The sequence below is a fragment of the Platalea leucorodia genome (genome assembly GCF_965183815.1).
Source record: "Platalea leucorodia genome assembly, chromosome: 8".
Lineage (NCBI taxonomy): Eukaryota > Metazoa > Chordata > Aves > Pelecaniformes > Threskiornithidae > Platalea > Platalea leucorodia.
This window is the reverse complement of record NC_138830.1, coordinates 15,064,512-15,086,075: the sequence shown is the minus strand read 5'-3', so window position 1 is coordinate 15,086,075 and position 21,564 is coordinate 15,064,512. Positions and strand designations below refer to the sequence as shown.

Below are 21,564 nucleotides of genomic sequence, written 5' to 3'. Positions count from 1 at the left end.
ACAGAGATGCTACCTCGCTTAAAAAAAACCCGGACACAAGTTTATGTACCATGTTATACTGACAGTAGTGATTCCATCTTACATTGTTTCCTTCTGATGAGAAAGTCCAACGGCATTGAGCACCCGCCAAATGTGTGGATCATTAAATTGGTGATGCATTTTTTCCTCTGTAGACTTAGCTGTAGCTGATGGAAATCAAAGTAGTAATTATCCTTAAATTGCAATCTCTGAATTCAGACCAGAGACAAAAAAAAACCCTCTTACCTTAATCCAAGTTCATACAACTACTGCTGTTTTTACTTATGTTAATGACCAAATGTTTTTATAACATTTTGCGTGGCAGTGTATCTTTGCTTCCAGAATGCTGTTAAAAGTAGGAACCTGTACAGGTTGATGCACTCAAACTTTATTTGCCCATAAGTTTCCTAAATTACATTCAAGAGAATGTTTTGAGTAACATTTTGTTGTAGAAGAATGTTAGTAAAGAATCTCATTGCTTCTACTTGTAGAGATAGAATGTGCATTTAGAAGAAGACAAGCTGTGCTTTTAAATAATGAACTGTTTTCTCCCCTTTGCAGCAATATGTTATGTTACATGACATGGTAGCAGCTCACAGCATTGTCAGGGTTTCTGTCTGCAGAGGAAACCAAGGTAAACTTCACAGGCGGTTTGGAAGGTTGAGTTTAAATTGTTCATTAAGTGTGGCTGTATAGTTGGTCTACATCTGTGCTTTCTTTGTTCAGCTTGAAATGCTTGCATTTCTTAGCAAAATTGCATGGGAAAAGGAGAAGTTGCAAAGTGGAATTTAGATCGGATAATCGCCTGTTCAGGATTATCCTTCTAGGTGATATTTTTAGTGAGTATCAGGTTTGTTTTAGATGAGGTGCTTGTCCTATTCCTGTTTCTCATTATCTACCACTCCATATATGTAATTGTCTTTGTAGTTTCCTTCTTGGCTTAAAGACGTGCATGCGTTGGGTTTCCATTACAGTTTATCACCCAGCAGAGGCTGCAAATTGATTTCTGGACTTTTGCTCATTGGATACCACAGTAGTTGAAGATGGTTAGGTTGTGGTGCGTGATATTGTTTTGTAAGACATGCATTTGTGTTGGACTTACGTCTTTATACTGAAGTTACACTTTAGTTAATTGTTAATATCTTTTGCACAAGCTTGATTCCTTTAATTTGTTATGATGTACTATATCCATGTGCTCTGGAGTTTAATCTGTGATGGAATTGAATCTGTGATGGCTTATCAATGGTTTTTTCTATATCTTTCCAAAAACTTTTCATAATGCCATTAATAAAATGGAGTATAATCTTAATTGTCACCACCTGGATCTTAGCCATGAGGGTCTTTATCAGGTTTTGTAGATGGTGTCTATTTTCAGGTAAACTTGTTTGTGTTTTAACACTCAGAAAGAGAAGAAATCCTTTCCACCGATCTTGTGCCTGGAGATATCATGTTGATTCCATCTAATGGGACAATTATGCCCTGTGATGCAGTACTTCTCAGTGGTACTTGCATTGTAAATGAAAGTATGCTAACAGGTAAAGTAAACTTGATACAGTTTTGCATTGCTAAAGGTATTAGTTTATACCTGTGTGCATGCTTAACTTGCAGTATGCTGTAGCAGAAGTGGATATGTTTGTTTTGCTTGAAATGTGTATGTTCTTGCAATTACATATGCTTCTAAGTACTTATGTACTTGCGTTCTGCTTATCTGCAACAGCTACCTGGTACTGCTTGGCAACTCCAAAAATGAGTGGTGGTTTCTTGTTGAAAAGCTTTCTTCTTGATAGTTTGTCTTCCTGCCTCTTGACTTGGTGTTCTCAGTACAGATTGAGTTCTGCAGTATGTTTCTTCAGAAAGTTTTTGCCCAAACTTTTTAGCTGCTTCCAAGAATGAAGGTAGTGAGTAGAATGTTCTGCTCTGTTTAAAAACAGAAATTGTTATCTCAAGTTGAAACCAGGGACCCGATATATTTGAAGAAAAGCTTCAGTGAACAGGATGGACTTTTTGTTATTCCTAGAACAATCTGTCCAAACTGGCAGCATTTAGAAAATTGTAGTTCAGAGATTCTGCGTTTTATCACGTTCAATTCTTCGAATATACTTGAGCTTCTTGCTGCTGCTAGCAACTGATAAAAATTGATTGCAGCCCTAGCTTGATGGTACTCAGTTACCAAAGGAGCTGAGAATAATTTTCTTCAGCTTCTAGTTTTTCTGAGTAAAGATGGGGTGATGCCTTGCAGCAGGAGAAGGAAGCTCGTCCTGTTTTCTTTCAATGAACTGTATTTTGCACTTATCCGATTTGAAGTAAGAGGCACAAAAGCTGTATTGGTGAATAACGAATACAGTTAAATAGGATTTGGATAAGGAATCTGGTGAGCTGAGGCTAATAGGTGAGAGACTACCTAATAATGTGCTGAGAGGAAGATGACTTCTTCCATAAGTCTGCTTCTGTGCTGATGAAGTGAGTTTTTATATTGTTCTACCTGAAGTTGTGAAGGAAAAAATGTCTATTCTTGTTTGATCTTGCTTAGAGCCTGTTTTTCCATTTAAGGTGAAAGTGTTCCTGTCACAAAGATTAATCTACCAAATCCTTCAGAATATCCGAAAGCAATGGGAGATGAAATATACAGTCCAGAAGTGCATAAACGGCATACTTTATTCTGTGGAACCAACGTCATTCAAACCCGTTTTTATACTGGAGAATTGGTCAAAGCTCTAGTAGTGAGAACAGGTATTGATTGTGAAGTTTATCACTCGTTAACGTACTACTCGCTTTTGTAGGTGTATGTCAACTGATACTTCGGAGTATTGTGTTGAATGTTGCTAAGCTTGGTTAAATGAGTGTACCCCAAATAATTTGATAAACGTCTTAGAACTAGATAATGGCCTGGAGAGTATCGATTGGCAAGGAAGAAAGTGAATCAGTCTTTAGCATGAATTTAAAACTTATCTGAATGCATTTTCAAGTCCTTTAGATGTCTTTTACAGTGTGTTGGTTGAACTACATGTGCCTTTTTGAAAAGGTTTGGCGTACCATCAGATTCAGTGGCTAGTGGGGAACCGCTTATTTTAGTGGAGTCATTGACAACGTCAAATGTTTTTCTTTGCCCGTAGTTTTGTCAAAGCCCATAATATTTGCTTAAATAATGTGTTCAATCTAGCCCTTTCTACAGAAGTGCTTGTTCATACTAGTATGGTAAAGATTTGGTTTTAGATAATACAGATGTTCTATTAAAAACAATTGCACAGACTAACATAGTTGCGGGATTCTGCTTTACAAAGATGATCTTGAGAAAACCACCCCAAAATAGGTGAATGTAAGCTATAATCCAAGCTACAATAGAATTGGATAGAATAAATTTGACTACAGTGATAGAATACTACTTAAAGCAAGTTTTGCAACAAGTAACTTCATCCTAATTAGCCTCTTCTTTCTCTGGTGTCTTCTCTTCTGTTTTAGCAGTAAAGGTTCTGGCTTTTTTATTAAATTCATTAATGTCTTTCTAGAGGCTTTTATTAGTTTCTTTTTCAAAGAAAAATATTTCCTTTGAACACATCTCCCATTTAATAATATCCATCTCAACTTCTTTTGTTTTTAAATAAGAGATTTTATGTGCCCAGCCTGACGTGTATATACGGATAGGTGGTTCAAAACAGGAACAGAAATGAACTGCTGAAGACTTATTTCTTCTACTCTGCAGGAAGGATAATGTTTTTTTTGTTTGTTTGTTTGCTTTTCTTTTAAAGTCTGGAACTCTTACAAGGAGAATTGTAATTGCTTCTAACACACTGAGTCTTACTGCCCTGACATGTGAATTCATTTTTTTAATCTGCTCTTTGCCCATGACAGGTCAGAGTTAGCTCCTATGTTGTAAACAGGATGAATTTAACTCTGTGGACCTTGTTCAGATTTTGCGTGTGGACAAGTACACTTTTCCTGCTATGACTATATAGAGAATGAGTAGCAAAGGGATATAAAATCCTTTCTGTTCTCCTGTCTGGTTTACAGGGATGGCTTTTAGGCAAGTAGGGAATTTCCCACTTCGCAGAACTGGATAGGTGTCACAGTGCTTGTAGCTTCTCACTCCTAAGATGTCAGATAGTAAGGACTAATGTAATTCTTACCTTGTGAGATACAAGTAAAAATCCCTTTATCCAAGGATGGGGGATGCCGCAGAAATGAAGACATTGGAAAATTTACTCCTTAAAAGAATTCTAGGACAGCAGAACTCCGTATGGCTGTATGCAAAGACATGTAGTCGCAATCTTGTCGTAAGTCAGGATATAAGATTGATCATGCTGGGACTGTACTCACGGTACTTTTCAGAGTTAAGCCTTTAACATGAAATGTTTGATGTTACAGCTGAAATGTACATAAAATACTAATGAACTAAATGTATTAATTTTTTTTTTTGCTCCTAAAACGCAGTTCATGGATCTGTTAGTGTGCATGTCATTGTGGCTCCTCTTGTAATTGTAAAGAATTCAAAACTGGTAATTTTTTTTTTTTATTTAGAGAACAGAAATGTTCGCTGAAGCTATTTGTGTGTCCAGTGTGTTCTCAAGACACCACATGAGGTTTTCATTTATTGTTTTACCCTGGTGTGTTCTAGCCTATGTGGCTACAGAACCTTCTGCAAAACCATTAGAAGAAATCAAAAGTAGTTCTGATTTTTTTTTTTTTTTTGACTGCTGTGTCAAATTACAAAGCATTCATGAGTAAATACTCAAGTACATACTGAACTTCTCTGAACAGGCCCATGGTTTGTATTCTGCAGTAGCAAATTCAAAGCCTGGAGGCTTCACACCTTGTTCCTCTTGTGATGAACTCGTCCTCTTTAAGACTGATGCAATAGCTGCTTCGTTCTGGCAGAACATATATCAGCTTGGAGGGCTTAGCCTTTGCTGTGATGGCTTCCAGACTGACAAGCTGTCACTAATGCCAGCAGACCTGACATTGTTATTGAGGTTGTAGTAATAGACTTTGAAGTGTAAGCAGATACGAAATATTTTGGGCATACGAAATTGGGCAGTGGTGTGGGCCTCTTCACATGTTGAGGCAAAGGTTCAAGGAGGATCTCAGGGTGTCTGTTGGTTGTCTGACTCTAAGACCCTTAGAAGTCTAGTCTCCTAGACAGTGTCAAAATGCGATCAAGGCAAGGTTTTCTCCAAAGATGACTCTGTACGCTGCAGTTTTTTTCTGAATCTTTCTGACTGTGGAGGGAGCTTACAGAGACTTGCCATTTAAGTACTTAAGGTTGGACGCTATGAATAACTTCATTTTCTTTTTGCAAGGACTGACTTAGTTAGACAACTAATAAACATATACACTAGCTTTGCACTCTTAAGGGACAAAATGCAGTACAATAAACTCTTCCAGGCCAAACCATTTGAGGGTTTACTGCAGCTGTAGAAGAGGAGTTCATTTGCATCAGCTGCATGCCCTTGCCATAAGGAGAGAAGCACTTAGTATGATGTGCATGTACATTTTTGAAGCACCTTAATTACAGTATTGCAAAACATCTGTTACTGTATATTGAGAAACAGTCTTAATAAAATGAGTAGCTTAAGGGTTTCTTTGAGGTTTTTAATATATTTGAATAGCTTTGCTCTTGGTTATACTTTTAATAACTTACTCCTTTTTATTTCTAGGCTTTAGTACTGCTAAAGGACAGCTTGTTCGTTCCATACTGTATCCAAAGCCAACTGATTTTAAACTCTACAGAGATGCCTATTTGTTTCTCCTGTCTCTGGTAGTGGTGGCAGGCATTGGGTTTCTTTACACAGTTGTCAATAGCATCTTAAATGAGGTATGTTTTAATTTCTGGTCCAGAGCTGCCTTATTTTAGAAAAGGGTTGATCATGATTTCCAACATGCTTCAGATGATGAGAAATAATTTGATTTTAAGTGAAAATTTCTTTGCTTTATTTTCTATCAGTGGAATGAGAAGGACAAGCTTACTGAGAACAAAATACAGCAGAGAAAGCAGAATTTGAATATGTTACAGTGAAATTTGTTTACCTCAATTTCTCCTGACCCAATTACTAGATTTTTTATCTTTATTATATGCAAGATTACCATCTGACTGATACCCAGTTGGAAGAAATAGGATACAGCACATCTAAAGCATGCTGCAGGCAAAAAATCCTCACCAAGAAATTTATCACTAATAACCTGATAACTGTAATTTTTTTCTCTCCAAAAATTTTGCATTATTCAGTTACTGGTTTAAAGTAATATATTTGCAGGGGAAAAAGTGAAAACTTGAAGTTATGGGTTCTAGATAATTTAGGACTGGATTATCATGGTGGCTGATGGTGGGTGAAGATTGTGCTAGGTTTCTGGGCAATCCAGAACATGCTGTACTGGGGAAAGCAATGTGTGGATTTTGCTTTTGGTAACAGTGATGTAACGCTTCAGTGGGATAGTGAATCTTTAAGTAGTGAGTTCTTGGTCATTAACTCTGACCTTTATTGCAGGTTCCAGCTCACACCATCATCATCGAGTCTCTTGACATTATCACTATCACGGTGCCTCCCGCGCTCCCTGCTGCCATGACTGCTGGCATTGTTTATGCACAAAGAAGGCTGAAGAAAATTGGCATCTTCTGCATCAGCCCACAAAGGATAAACATTTGTGGCCAGCTGAATCTTGTGTGTTTTGATAAGGTTAGATGAATTTTGAAACTTTGTGTTGCCACCTGGAGAGGCATTGTATTATAAACGGGAATTCACATAGACTAGCAACTACAAGAAAGTTCATTACTTTCATATAAGTTAGATAAATTTTTGTCCTGATAGCTTCCAGGTATTCAGTGTTTATCACCTGTTAATGCGCTTAATTTTGTCTGCTCTAAAAAGTTTTTATACAGAGCTGCTTTCTTATCTCAAGACTCCCAAGTCCTAACTTATTACTGTCACCCCGGAAATGCGAGAGTTGGGGTCTATTAAGAGTTTTATTTAGTACACAGGCTTCTGGAAAATTGAAGTGTGGGGTCAGGCTTATTTCTTATTTTCATTTAATGAAAAGCCACACCAGCATATTTTGTTATTATTCTGTAACAGAAACATGAGTGAAAGACAGTAAAGCCAGTAGCCAGAATCCTTTGCTTTTAGCTAATTCTTAGATAAAATTTATTTTCCTCCTTAGATTTTTACCTAACATCTTAAGTACCCACAATAAATTTATTATTTCCCTTGTAAATATACTCCAGTTTCTGTTTTAGCTATGTAATAAAGTAGTACTAAGTGTTTAGTACCTGTTTTCTATTGCCCCCAATCCCTGAATACAGAGATGTTGAGCTATCATCCTTGGATTTTAAGGGTCTGTTTTGTTTGTCCTGTCTCCAAGGAGGGGCATGATTGCTTTGAATGGCTTTTATTTAACAGAGTTGGAACTTAGTAGAAAAACCCAAGGGAGATACTGTATTTCCTGTTCTGAAGTCTTGATTCTTAAGTGAAAACAAAATAAAATGAATTGTTCAGGTGAAATTTGGTTAATTAGCTGTTTAGTTTTGCTTTACCTGAGGATAACTTGTTTCTGACGGCTTTTTCTTCTTGCCATGCCCCTTGGTTTATTTTGCAGACTGGCACGCTTACTGAGGATGGCTTGGATCTTTGGGGAATTCAACGGGTGGAAAATGCTCGGTAAGGATAAGCTTAGAGCTGATAGCAAATATGATACTTAGTTGTGCTTCAACAGCTTCAGCAGAATAGAAAATTCAGTGTGAGCTCATATATGTTTGCATTTCTGTAATGAGCTGTAAGAATGCAACTGAAAATATACTTTAGGTGTAGTGAAAGTTATAATTCTCAAGAGGCTGAGGTGGAATTCAGTTTGTTAAAGTCTGAGACCTTGTTAGGTTCATACTGCAGACATGATGCGGTTAAAGTATAGCATGTTTCCTTAATCCTGTCCTCCTAAGTGATGACTTTTTGAGCTGCTAAAATGAATTAGCTTAGCTAATTGCGTTAAGTACAAAGTGATAAGAGGCCTCTGTATGAGGAATCAAACTAGACAGTGAATTAACACAGTTTTTGAACGAGACAGAAGTTGTGACTCTTTCTGAAGATTCCAGCCCAGAGTGTTAATCTGTTTTCTGTTCTGTGTGAAAATACAAGTGAAGAGACTTGTGCAGTCAATTTTCTTTGTTAATCTAAACAAACTTTTTGAATTGGCTCATAATAAATAATTATAGTGCTAAGTATATTATGACTTCATTGTTTTAGTTTCCTTTTGCCGGAAGAGAGGGCTTGCAGTGAGAGCTTGCTGAAGTCTGAGTTTGTTGCTTGCATGGCAACTTGTCATTCCCTTACAAAAATTGAAGGGGTACTTTCTGGGGATCCTCTTGATTTGAAGATGTTTGAAGCAATAGGATGGGTAAGTGTCTGCTTGTTTCAAGAGAAGCAACGTTTTTAAGATCAGTAATCTGAAATTTCCTATGCTGTTACATACAAGATAAGCCATTATATGCTGTTTCAAGCTGTAACTATAAAATAGTGGGCTTTTGACAATAATGCCTGTGTGTCAAAGGAAGTCTTAATATGAAAATGTTCCTAAAAGGTGTTCTGTGCAACAATTCATAGAACTGAAAGAATCTGAAGAGCTATTTTACTGCTTTCTGACGCTGTGTGTGGCAAGGTTTCAATGCATATAATAAACATGTAAAATAGCTAAGTGGATGTTAAGTTAACCGCTAAATTAAGAAACTTAATTCTCACAGGGAATCTTGTTTAGAAAGATCGCTGCACCTTGGGCTGACTTCCAAGGCTGTGTTTTTTTCTGAAAATTACATTATGAGAAAATCAAAGTTAATGAATATATAAATTAGTTGATTATTTTTAATACAGATTTTAGAAGAAGCAACTGAAGAGGAAACAGCCCTTCATAATCGAATCATGCCAACAGTGGTTCGACCTTCAAAACAACTTTCCCCAGAATCCAAGCAAGCAACAAATCAAGAAATGGTATAAAAATTCAAAGCAGTTCTTTGAGTTAAAGTAATCCTTGGTGTTAAACAAATACATTTTATCGTATGCTGTGGTTCTGGCTGATACAATTCAAACAGGATCAAAACTGTGTGGTTTTTGATGGCAAAGATAGAGCAGACATGTTTAAACCATTGGTGAAGGTTCAGTATATGCCACTTTCAAGGTGAGCAGACTGATTGCAAGCATTATTACCCTTACAGACTGGTTATAAAGTGCTGTAATGCTTTTTGAGCCTACGCATTTTAGTATTAGTATCATTACCAAATTCTTACTGTGCTAATGAAGTGCCTCGGTGTGCTCTCTTCACAGTTTCAGTTAAAACAATCGCTTGTTAATGTCACTGCATGGTACGGAATTCTTGCCACCGTTGTACCTTAGAGATGTTTATTTTAATTTAATGCAGATTTAAGATTCTTCTGTCTGCATTTTGAAGTATTTTTTAAACAGGTGACTGTATATCCAGATTATTACAGAGCAGGGTAGCAGGAGGGTGTAGCAGGTTGGTTCCTCTGTATGAGTCTCATTTTAAGTGGACAGAAGCATCTTTTTTAGTTCAGAACTCAGTGTACATGCACAGCAGTAATTATTGTGCAGTAATTGACATGTGAACATTCTTGAAACTTACTACGTGATTTTTTTTGGCTTATACTTAATAATCAGGGACTTATTCCGAAATACTATGGTACTTTAATCATTTATATAGGCTAAACAGGCACAGGTTGGACTGTGAAAGGTCTTGCAAATTCTAATCAAGAAATCAAGCCGTAAAGTTCTATGTGTCACTTGAAGTAAAGGATACTAAACAGATGCAGTATATTCATATTCAGCTTTCATGAAATCCATTGCAAATACAGTGTGACTTTATTTAGAGTGCTGTGTAGATTAATTTACTGATTTATGTTGAAATAGTTTGTAGCTAAAAAAAAAAAAAACCTTAATATTTACAGTAAATGTATTTTTTCTTTTTTTAGGAATTGTTTGAGCTTTCGGTAAGTATGCTTTTTCAATTAAACATGTACCTCTCTTTTTTCAGAATGTATGTCTATGTAACCCTTTTCTCCCTTCCTTCCTGCATGACACAGACCAGTTATGAGATTGGAATTGTGCGCCAGTTTCCATTTTCTTCAGTTTTGCAACGTATGTGTGTAATAGCGAGAGTTCTAGGGGAGAAGAGAATGGATGCTTACATGAAAGGTGCCCCTGAAGTGATTGCCAGCTTGTGTAAGCAGGAAACAGGTAAAGGAACAAACTATTTTTATTTCTTGTGTAGCTCAGCTGTAATAGGAATAATTTTAATAACTCTAAACTTGACCTTTTTAAAGTTCCTGTTGACTTTGAGTGTGTCCTGGAAGAATACACGAAGCAGGGCTTCCGAGTTATTGCTCTCGCTCACAGAAAGTTGGAGTCCAAGCTCACGTGGCACAAAGTCCAGACTATTAATAGGTAAGAGTGACTTCACTTTTTTAATAAGTCACAGGCTTTAAAAGCTGCATGCTTTGAATTAATTATGTAATGTTTATTTTCGTTTAAATCAGTTGCTACTCGAAGCTTTCTTCTGTCTTGACATATGTAGTTCTGTGCATTCTTTATTTGTACCCTGGACAATACATAGAAATTTAAGATAAGGAAGTTTTTCTGCAATGATGTGAATTCTGAGGAACATCTTTAAGCTTGCAATGAACTGTAATAATAATTCTTCATGAGGTTTAACTTGTGCTAATGTGGCAGAAAGCCTCATCTGATTTCTCTGTCACTTGAACATACTTGTATCATCTGTGTCTATTGAAGGTAATGGCATGTAGTGGAAACCCTCCTGTGCATGTTTGATTTAGTTTCTTCACCTGCTATAGGCACCATGTCCATTTTCTCATTGCAGAGCTTGTCAGAAAGGTTTGGAAGGTAGAAAGGTTTCTTCCTTCAAAGTGTAGTATTTCCTGTTAATTACTTTTCAGCTGGTCTTAGTTTTGTGGATAATGGTATCTTTTCCATAGTGTTTGAAAGTGTAGTATCGCTATGAAAATGCCGACTTTGATTCTGTTCTTTTGTATCAGCTCTGTGCACAAGATGAACTTTTTGCAAAACAGTACAAAGCAGAGAAATGGGTTTTCCAATTTCAGGTGTGAAAATCTAGTAGTGGCAGTAGAATACCCAAGACCTGTAAATATACTGACTTTCATGTAAAACAAAGTTAATTAGTTGCTTTACTTAATTAGCTAATGTCTATCAATCTTACTAGTATTGGCAACATAATTTGGTAGCTTTGTATGTTGAGGTTCAGCTAATTTGGAAATTAGAGATCTGCATTCTAAACAAATCTTTAAAATTTGGCTGTAAATGCAGTTAGTTTCAGAGCATTTTTTCTAGCAATGATCTTTCTTTTTGAGAATGTAATTTCTTTTAAAAAGAATTCTCATGGAAGAAATGAAACAACTGTGCTTGAGAGGAAGCAACATTTTCTCATACTGGTTTTAAACTAAAACAAAGGAAATAAGTATGAATGAATGTTATTGATGATATCTCTTGGGTCACTTTTTATAGAGCAAATTCTTCACACTTGTAATGGTTAAAAATAAACATTTCCTTTTATTAAACAGAAATTCAGGCTCTTTAAGCTACATCTAATAATTGTTCTTTTCCTTGCCTCCTTTTCTACAGAGATGCTATTGAAAGCAACATGGATTTTATGGGGTTAATTATAATGCAAAACAAGCTAAAGCAAGAAACCCCTGCTGTACTTGAAGATTTGCATAAAGCCAACATTCGCACTGTCATGGTTACAGGTTAGCATGTAAACATTCATACTCAAAAATCCATCTCTTTTTGGTGGTCTTTTGATTGTAGTGTATAAGTAAACTTTTAGTGTCAATAGGCTGAGATTACACTGTATAGCAAGAAGGAAGTTTAGAAACTATCGTGAGAGTATTCAGACACCAACCTGTTTCTTTTTGGGTGAAAGTTGCTTTGCTAAGTCAGAAATCAGAAACCAGCATGGGGGTTAATTCTATGTTGTAGCTTCCTCCCCCTAGCTCCTTGCACAAGTTACTTTATGCTGAATTGAAGGGTGAAAAACCTTGGAGGTTTTCCAAATCAGACTAGGTAAAAGTTGCGGTCTACTCTTACGACTGACCCTGCTTTGAGAAAGAGGTTGGACTAGATGACTTTCTGAGGGTCCCTACCATTTTTAATTATATTATAAGTCACTTTGTAGTGGATATTTTTTTTTTTTTTTGCAAGAATGACTTCTTATATTCCCCTGAGTGGGCTAGGTATCTGTGCTCAGTGTTTTGCATGCAATATGCATGTGTGTTTTTTAAATCACAGGTATTGCAACTTAGCAATAGCGTTTTGATAGGCTAGTAATACAACTGGGTGTTTGTGTTGCATGATCTGTGACCATGTTTAAAAAGCAATACTTTAAATGGCCCCATGTTTTCTGCCTGATTTTAGATTTGCTCAATAAGAGATCTTTGTGGCTGAAAGAAGCGTACAAAGTTTCTAGTGATGCTAGTGCAGGGGAGGGGTTTAACAGGCTAGACTTTGAATTTTGTCTGTAGACTTGGTTTGGCCTAAGGTTGTCACTGGTACGTTAGGCTTTTCTCCTCCTAGTTTAAAACAGCTTTTGTTGGCTTTTCTCTTACGTGGAATATCAGTGTATGCTATTGATCCTTTTCTAACTCAAACCTTTTTATGTGCAATTGTTTAACAGGGGATAACATGTTAACTGCTATCTCTGTGGCCAGAGACTGTGGAATGATTCTACCTCAGGATAAGGTCATTATTGCTGAAGCACTACCTCCAAAAGATGGGCGGGCTGCCAGGATCAACTGGCATTATGCAGATACCCTCGCAAAATGCACTAGTTCATCACCAGCCATAAACTCAGAGGTAATGTGAGCATTATTATGCCCTTAGAGTGTAAGCAGTTAGTTTTACTGTTGAATTTCTTTCTTTTTATCTTATTCCGTTAAGTAGCAAATCTGCTGTTAAGTGTCAAATAAAAATTGATTTACTAGTTAACTTCCAGATCTTAAGATACCAAAGAGTAGTAAAACAGCCAGGGGAGCTAGTTTTTCAACTGTGACGTGACATTTGATACTTTAGTTGTGCAGGAGACAGGTTTTTTCCCACATTTCAATCTGTTGCTTGCAGTTGAAACATTAAACCACATTCTCTTATTACTAAATAAGTGTTTTCATTGTATGAGGTTTTCTTTCAAGTAACATTCTTAGGAGCCTCCTCTAGTGTGGGATATCTAGGGATACCCCCTGAGTATTAGCTTGAAATTACAAGGTGTCTGTATAAAAACACTACAGCTAGAGTATTAAACTACTTTTGATAGGATATTCCAGTTAAATTGGTCCATGAAAGCCTTGAGGATCTCCAGATGACCAAATACCATTTTGCAATGAATGGAAAGTCATTTGCAGTGATTTTGGAGCACTTTCAGGACCTGGTACCCAAGGTGAGCATTTTACTTGAGTATGAGCACTTTTGATGGTGAACAGACTTTGCCTTGTGAGCAGTAAGAAATCTTCTGTCTTCCAGCTTGTGTTACATGGCACTGTGTTTGCTCGCATGGCGCCTGATCAGAAGACTCAGTTGGTGGAAGCTTTACAAAACGTAGAGTAAGTATTTGCTTAAGCATAGAAAGCAGGAGGATTGACAGTGTTCGGTGTAACAGGAGAAAAATTATGTATGCTGCTAGCTGTTTTGCCAAATGAAAAAGGCTGGGCTAACATAACTTCCTTGAGTTGGTAAATCAGCCTATTGGCTGAGCAGGAATGAGAGTAGTACCATCTGCTGGCTAGTTGTGAAAGTTTCAGACTTTTCATGAAGTTATAAATGATGAATAACTAAACTGACTAACATATTTTATAAATCTGACTGCTTGGCTTAATAAATCCATCAAACATCTTCCGTGTATTAAAGTAGTATTAACGGGATGGCTTCTGTTCACATATGGTCAGTATACTGTCCGATGGTGTCAGGCCCTGCAGCTGTACAAAATACTACAGAAGTCTCTTTGCCTAGAGCAATGATGCTTTAGACCACCTTGGAAGGATAGAGGGCTGATAACCATATTGGTTTGGGTGACCTGGCTAAGTCATGTTACTTTTTGCTCTACTTCCTTATATTTATAATGGGAACAGTAATTGCTTTCAGCATTAATAATCACTGATTGCTATGCAAACACTGAATAAGTCAAATAATATAGATGTATTTAATGAAAAAAGCTAAATGTGCTATGATTAAGGAACGGTCCAGAATGCTGACATCTGTTTGGTTTTTATAGTTACTATGTGGGCATGTGTGGAGATGGAGCAAACGACTGTGGCGTAAGTATATTTTTATTTTCTGTACAGAACTGTTCAGTTAAATTTTACAGCTGAAATCAAGTTTTAAAACGTTCTCTACTTCAATCCTAACTGGCAGGCGCTGAAGAGGGCACATGGTGGTATATCTTTGTCGGAACTTGAGGCTTCTGTGGCGTCACCGTTCACTTCCAGGACACCTAGTATTTCCTGCGTGCCAAAGCTGATCAGGTAGTGCCACTTCCTGTGAACTTAAACGTGTCTGTGTAACTCGTTTTGCATACCCGATGTTAGTGTATGCTTGATGCTGTAGGAGGCCAGTTTGAATTAAAGAACAAGCCATACGTTTTCAGTAGTTCTGTTTCTTTACTGAAGGTACTCCGAGCAGACTTGCCATAGCATGATTTAGTATTTTGTTATAAACCCTTTTGTCCATGTAAAGTTAAGTTTTTTAGACTGTAAGCAAGCTTCTATAGGTTAATATTTAATTTGATGTCTTAGTGACTATGTTAGTTTACATAAAGGCCGCATGTAATTGCAAGCAGTAAAGTTCTTCAGATAACTTGCTCAGCACCATACAAAGTAGAAAACAAATCTTCTAAGTAGGGTTTGACCAATTTTTGATTCTAGAATTGGAAATTAGGTAATAATTTTGGATAAAGGTCAGCCAGAGAAGAATCTAGTTAAGTCTGTGTGGAACTAATGAAGTAATGCGTAAACAGAAACATTTCTGAAGTCAGCAACTCTGTGGCTGACTGCATGTTCATTCAGTCCGTGTAGTAAACTAGCGCTTCATAGGTGCTTTTGCAAGCAGACTTTGATTTTCAAACCTGTGTTGGAAAACCACATAAAGTGCAAAGAACACTGAAGTAAGGTAGTGGCTCAGTTCAGAAGGCATGCTCGCAACTTTGATGTCCTTGAAAGTGTACCATTCTGACCCCTTTTTCTCCATATGTCTTCAGCCTAATGTCCCTCAAAGGATTCGCTGATGTGTTTAACTGCTTCCCCAGAAAGCTTTCTAGTTACATGATTGCATTTGTTTTGACAGGGAAGGCCGTGCTGCTTTAATAACTTCCTTCTGTGTATTTAAGTTCATGGCATTATACAGCATTATCCAGTACATCAGTGTTACTCTGCTATATTCTGTAAGTATTTAATTGTGCTTAAGCAGTGTCAACGTAATTCAGAGATCTGAAAATTGATAGATATTTAATGTAAATTGTTGCAAGTCTCTCTGAGTACACAACTCCCACATTCTAAAATCTGTCTTTGGACTAAAAGTATTGTTAGTATTTTTTGCCTCTTTTTATATTAACTGTATGGAAAACATGGTATTATCTATTTAAAAAAAGGCAATAACTAATGCCTGTGAATAGAAAGTCCCTACAGTGGGAAGTCCAAATAAGCATATAAATTGAACAAAAATACAATTTTCCATTATTTAAAAAATATCAGCATTTTAAAATAGCCTAACTTTATTTAAGGGCAATGCATTCCTTTTATGTAAGGATTGAAAGAGAGCAGCTGCAAGTATTGAGTTAGGAGAGGGGGAAAAATCAAAGTGGACTATTTCCTGTTAATATGATTGGATTCACAATATGACATGTGGTAGAAATCCTGTATTTTAATTTGTATTCTGAGTGAGTTACACATGCAAAGTATTAAAGGACTTGTGAGGTAGAAATTTTGATAGCTGTACGATTACATAGTAAGGTTATGGTGTTTAGAGAACTGCGGGCCTAAGCTATTATTTCATTGGCTTGTGAGATTCAGTAATACAAGTTTGATTACAAACGAACTTCAATTACAAATAGCTTATGCATCTTGAAATTGAAATTGTTTCATACCTTGATACTTCAGGAATTGATCTGTGAATTGTAGAGTACTCCAGACTCCTGCAGATAAAGGAAGCCAGTTTGATAAGAGACTGTTTGTTATAGAGTGAAATTTAAAGAATTAATGCCATAGGAGTGTCGTTGTAAGATGTTTCTTGGTGTGAAGAAATTACCAATGTTTCAGTTGTGATTTCTGTCTAGATCCTGAGCAATTTGGGAGATTTCCAGTTTCTCTTCATTGATTTGGCAATCATTTTGGTGGTTGTCTTCACTAGTAAGTATTGTGCTGAATTACCCCGGCTGGCTTCTGTAATGCTGTTTTTGCTTGGTCAAATTTTCTTTAATATGGAATATTTTGGAGTAAGCGCTGTGACATACAGTTAAGATGTTACAACTACTACAGTATATGCATTGAAAAAAACAAACCACTGTGTACTGAGTTAAATTAATCGGAAGTTTGTGGAATGTCCTCATACAAAAAGCAGGTTGTGGGCATGATCTTAGGAAAGTAGTTCTTGACAGTACAGGAAGTCATAAATCTCTACTGACGTGAGGAAACTGTTTTTGGAATCAAAACAGGAGTTGTTCCAACATAATCTTTCTCCAATGTTTTGATTTCTTGCATTTTTAGTTGAACTTATGTCCACAAAATGTTATACTTGAAAACTGTAATCTAGTGAAATATTTGATTCCACATATGAACCTAGCACTCAGTTTACTGGCTAGCAGTAGAATTCCATTTTCAAGTTTATTAGAAACTGCTGCTTTGAAGCAATGGCAGACCAAAACTGAGGAGATGAGCTCTAAGTCCTTGTGCCAGACAAAGGGAATTTGGCCAGACACCACTAATTCCTTAAGTCTCATGGCTTCTATTATCGTCCCCTGCTATCCTGTGCTGCTGGGGGTAAGGAGCCTAGAGAAGGCACTGTGGCATTATTCTATTGCAGTATAATCTTTTCAAGGTGGTTTCACACTTACAGTTCTGGACTAATTCTTAAAGTGATGTCATGAGCAAGCCATTCTAATTCCACGGAATGTGAGCAGGGTAACTCTTGAAAACCATAATGATGTAATGTGTAATTTATTTTTCTTTCTCTTTGCAGTGAGTCTGAACCCTGCTTGGAAGGAGCTTGTTGCGCGAAGGCCTCCATCGGGTCTTATCTCAGGTCCACTTCTGTGTTCCGTTTTGTCTCAGATCATCATCTGCCTTGCTTTCCAAACCTTTGGGTTTTTTTGGGTCAGACAGCAGTCCTGGTATGAGCCTTGGACAACGGAATCTGAGTAAGTGTTTCAGTGGCTCCATGCAGGATACTGTAATGATCAGAAAGCTATAGGCAATAATTGCTCTCTTCTTTATTGATCTGCTTTGGGGACTTTGTAAATAAAGATTCTGTATGGCAGCTTGTTAGTTTGCTGAATTTTTTGTGAAAAGCATACTAATACGTAGGAGTTATCCAATGGCTGAAATGCAAAATTGGGTCAAAGCCAGACTGCAGGGTCTGAAGACTGCTCAGCTTTGGGATAGTTGAGATTGAAATTTGAGCTTAATGGTTCAGACCTATTTTAACTCTTCTATATTATAAAGTTTTGTCTTCCTGTTAGAACTCCAGTAAATCAAATTTGTATTGCTGAAAATGAAGAGATGTTTTCATCTTTTTTTAGATTGCAGTATTTTCTTACCTGTCTTCAAAGTGTATCTACAGTGATAGTTTCTAAACAGTTCATGCATTCATAGAATCATTTAGGTTGGAAAAGACCTTTAAGATCGAGTCCAGCCGTTAACCTAACACTGCCAAGTTCATGACTAAACCCTGTCCCTAAGTGCCACGTCTACACATCTTTTAAATGTAGTGAACTTACAAGCTGGAAGCATAAAAGAACTCGAAGCTCAGAATGCACAAAAATTGCTACGTTCCTGATGCAGTTTTGACTTCTTTCTTATGACCTGTTTTCAAGGATAAGCTTTTTATCTACTGTAGCAATTTGTTCTGTCATTACTTTTGTTAATAAGTACGCCTTGTTTGCATCTTCTCCTTAACTCAGTGTTAAATGGGTTTTTTTGTGTTTTTTTTTTTTTTTTCTTTCTGTTGTAGTGCATGTAATGTATTGGATGCCACAAACACCAGCTCTGCACACCATGAGAATGAGACTCTTCATGATGAACATTACATTCAAAATTATGAAAACACAACTTTGTTTTTTATATCCAGCTTTCAGTACCTCATAGTGGCAATTGTCTTTTCTAAAGGAAAGCCCTTTAGACAACCGTGCTACAAAAATTGTAAGTCCTTTCTTACTATATACAGTTCCAAGACTCATCCATGGCTTGCTTACAATTCTGTTGTGCCACTTCAGCAGTAATAGTGTTGCTAGGAGAACATAGTACAATTATCCTCTGATAATCAGAGATAGAAATAGGGAAGTATTAAACTATATTAAAGTATTAAACTATATGGAGAAATCTGTGTTAATAGTTGCTTTGTTTGTAGAAGTATATGTGTATATGCGTTTCAGTGAGCCAGTGAGAAACTGAGTCTGGCCTTCTGTCTCTTTATGGCTATCAGCACAACTTGTATTGCCAAGATCCACCTGGAGGGGGTTTAGAGGGAGAAAAGAGGTTATTTCCAGGGAGTAATGAACCCATGATACATGGAAAAACTGTCTAAAACTCTGATTGAGAGATAGTCCAATTAAAATATTTTCTTTCTTCTTTTACAGTTCTGTTTGTTATATCTGTGATAGTTCTTTATGTCTTCATATTCTTCATCATGTTGCATCCTGTTGAATCTATTGACACATTTCTTGAGGTAAGATTCAGCAGATAAGCAGGTGTCTGTACTTCCTGGGACAACTGGTTGGCTGCCTTTTGGGCAAGCTTGACCCCTTTAGAGCTTTAACTTCGCATCTCTGGGCGGGAAGGGAGAATTTATAACTCTGAGCCTGTTTTGAATGTGCGTTTACTTCATATGCGTGTTGCTAACCTCTGGAAACTTTTTCTCACAGCTCGTGTGTGTGCCATATGAGTGGCGCCTAAGAATTCTCATCATTGTTATTCTCAATGCAATTGTATCCATGCTGACGGAGGTAAGAAATTCAAATGGAAAAAGTGCTTGTCTGTTAAGTGGGGTTTTTTTCAGGGTACATGTTTGTCTTTTGTTTAGAAGGTCTCCTTTCACTGCATGCCAATGTAAGTGGCCACTGTTTTCTTAAGTTGGTATTCCTAAAGATGTCCTTGTAGGCTAGATTTAAGGTGTCGAGGTTTCTGTGTTAAAAGCATAATTTTAAAACCTTTTTTATTAATTAAAGAAAGAGGGGTTAAAAGTTGAAAGACACCTACATTATTTCAACTATTTCATAGGACAATACTCTCCGTATTTATTTGCTGTGCTAATTCAGTTCAGAATAGCATAACATAATAAAGAACTATATAAAATCCTTAGGGGACCTCATCTTCATTCAGTTGGATCATACACATAGCTTATTGTTCAGAATAGTGCGGGTCTAGATGACTTGTTCATCTGATTTGGTCCAAGTCCAGAAGAAGAGATGTTCATATAGATCTGCTTTTTTCCAGTCCTGAGCTTGTCCGAAGTTAGTCACTCTGGATATTGACCTTTTCTGCTGTAATTCCAGAGTTAATGTGGGCAGAAACATGCCTTGCCTTTCATCCAGGTACCCCAGGTACCTTACTCCAAGAATCGGAGTTTGACAGATACATCTTCCAGAAAGAGTCTGGATTCAAAGCCAGTCATTTATTCCTGTGGTTAGTTCTTCTCCCTGTTAAATTGATGCCTTATTTCCAACCTGAATACATTTGGGTTTTGGTTGCAGCCATTAGTCACTATTTTTTTTTTTATGCGAGATGAAAAACCCTTTTAACGTTATCTAGTGCTTGCACACTACAATTATCTGTTTTTACTGTATAACATTTTCTGCAGCTTCTAGTCAGTATTTCCATTACCATGTGAGGGATTGCTATCAAGGTAACCAGCATGATGTTTACTTGGATCATACCATTTTGGCCTTTGAAGATTACTACAGCATTAATATTCTTTCCAGTTGACTAGTCTTTTCCCTTTTATTCGCAGCTTAGTAGAAATAAAATCAACCAAAGTTTTTTGGATACTTTAATCAAAATTATCAAGGATTTGTGTTCAAAATGTTCCAAATAGAATTTGCAATATATGCTATTATGTTGCTCCCTCTTGGAACATGTTTCTCAGTGTTTTCACATGATAGGCGATAACTTGTCTTTTCCAAAATGTGGCAGTAGATATTAAATTTTTTAGCCTTTGCCTTGTGGTTAACAAGTTTATCCTCTCCTAAAGGTCCCGTGCCTTTCTTACATTGTCCTATATTTACTCTAACCCTGCTTGTAATGTTTTCCTGTATGCCCTTTAATTCTTTCATTATTTTTGTACTACTAAACTCTTCGTAGTTTTCTTTTTTTGCCTGGTTTTATTTAAGTTAAATTTTATGTATATTGCTGTCTTTGCTACTGAAACGAAATAGTTTTTCTGAAGCTGCAGAATCATGGCTTTTTTGTCTTCTGATAAGTTTAAAACAAACCTCCTAGATAAAAATACTTTTTTCCTGTTTACTTTTTCTAGTCAGTTTTGATGTTTTTATTACCATCTCTGGGAAATCAGCTCTTCTGAAGTGCTAAGATTATTCCTTGGAATTGAGCTTTGTGTTGGTACGTGGAGCGTAAATAGGCGGTGGTTACAATTTTCAGGCCGGTGATAAACTTTACTGAGAGAAATAAATTAAATTTAGCTTCTGCTGAAAAATTACGTTGTTCTGCAGATGATCTTTCTAACTTTCATACAACCTGGCGGTGTTTCTGTTCTGGAAGCGTAAGGGCTCTAGTAGAAAGTCTGTACAGTGTGTCAGTCCACGTATCGGCACGTCTCTCTCAAGGACAAGTGGTTCTCTGGTTTAAACGTTCATAAGGTTCCACTCCTGGGCCTTGTTGGTTGCCACATCAATTTGTAAACTTCCGAGTTTCTGGTAAGCATAACCTAAGCAATATAATTACTGTAGAGCATTTGCTTTCACCCAGTATTTCAAACCCCACCCCACTCTTTTTCCTGTGCAGGTGTGAGTTGGCATCTTTCAACACTTTAGTCACTTATCATCCTACCAGTTTTGGTAATGACAGTTTTGTCACGCTCCTTTTAACCAAACTTACCTGTTTATCTTGTTGCCCATACTTTTAGTAGTGGAACAGAAGTAACTATAGAATTTAGTTTTCTTGACATTCATTGTTTGGGATGTTCTGCTTTGACTTAAAACCTCTTTCTTCCACTTTCACTGTTAGTTGAGCGCTTTGTTTAGACAGAGAGATAAGTTGTCTTACTGCACAGCAGGTGTCCAACAGAAGCATTACCGAGTGATCCTCAAATCCCA

The 21,564-nt window shown here is 36.9% G+C and overlaps 1 protein-coding gene across 9 annotated transcripts in view; it reads left to right on the top strand.

Moving 5' to 3' along the window:
* The window catches only part of ATP13A3 (ATPase 13A3), a 60,257-nt gene that overhangs the window by 34,377 nt on the left and 4,316 nt on the right, over window positions 1-21,564 (top strand). For all 9 annotated transcript variants that reach the window (XM_082320091.1, XM_082320086.1, XM_082320089.1 and 6 more), the window contains 23 exons: window positions 580-652; window positions 1,422-1,553; window positions 2,569-2,748; window positions 5,670-5,827; window positions 6,498-6,686; window positions 7,603-7,664; window positions 8,247-8,397; window positions 8,868-8,984; window positions 9,980-9,997; window positions 10,091-10,244; window positions 10,331-10,451; window positions 11,664-11,788; window positions 12,715-12,893; window positions 13,348-13,470; window positions 13,554-13,633; window positions 14,302-14,344; window positions 14,442-14,551; window positions 15,369-15,465; window positions 16,357-16,429; window positions 17,259-17,436; window positions 18,249-18,436; window positions 18,874-18,962; window positions 19,159-19,239. In XM_082320091.1, the coding sequence (XP_082176217.1) occupies window positions 580-652; window positions 1,422-1,553; window positions 2,569-2,748; window positions 5,670-5,827; window positions 6,498-6,686; window positions 7,603-7,664; window positions 8,247-8,397; window positions 8,868-8,984; window positions 9,980-9,997; window positions 10,091-10,244; window positions 10,331-10,451; window positions 11,664-11,788; window positions 12,715-12,893; window positions 13,348-13,470; window positions 13,554-13,633; window positions 14,302-14,344; window positions 14,442-14,551; window positions 15,369-15,465; window positions 16,357-16,429; window positions 17,259-17,436; window positions 18,249-18,436; window positions 18,874-18,962; window positions 19,159-19,239 (2,721 nt within the window). The remainder of the gene's footprint in view (window positions 1-579; window positions 653-1,421; window positions 1,554-2,568; window positions 2,749-5,669; window positions 5,828-6,497; window positions 6,687-7,602; window positions 7,665-8,246; window positions 8,398-8,867; window positions 8,985-9,979; window positions 9,998-10,090; window positions 10,245-10,330; window positions 10,452-11,663; window positions 11,789-12,714; window positions 12,894-13,347; window positions 13,471-13,553; window positions 13,634-14,301; window positions 14,345-14,441; window positions 14,552-15,368; window positions 15,466-16,356; window positions 16,430-17,258; window positions 17,437-18,248; window positions 18,437-18,873; window positions 18,963-19,158; window positions 19,240-21,564) is intronic.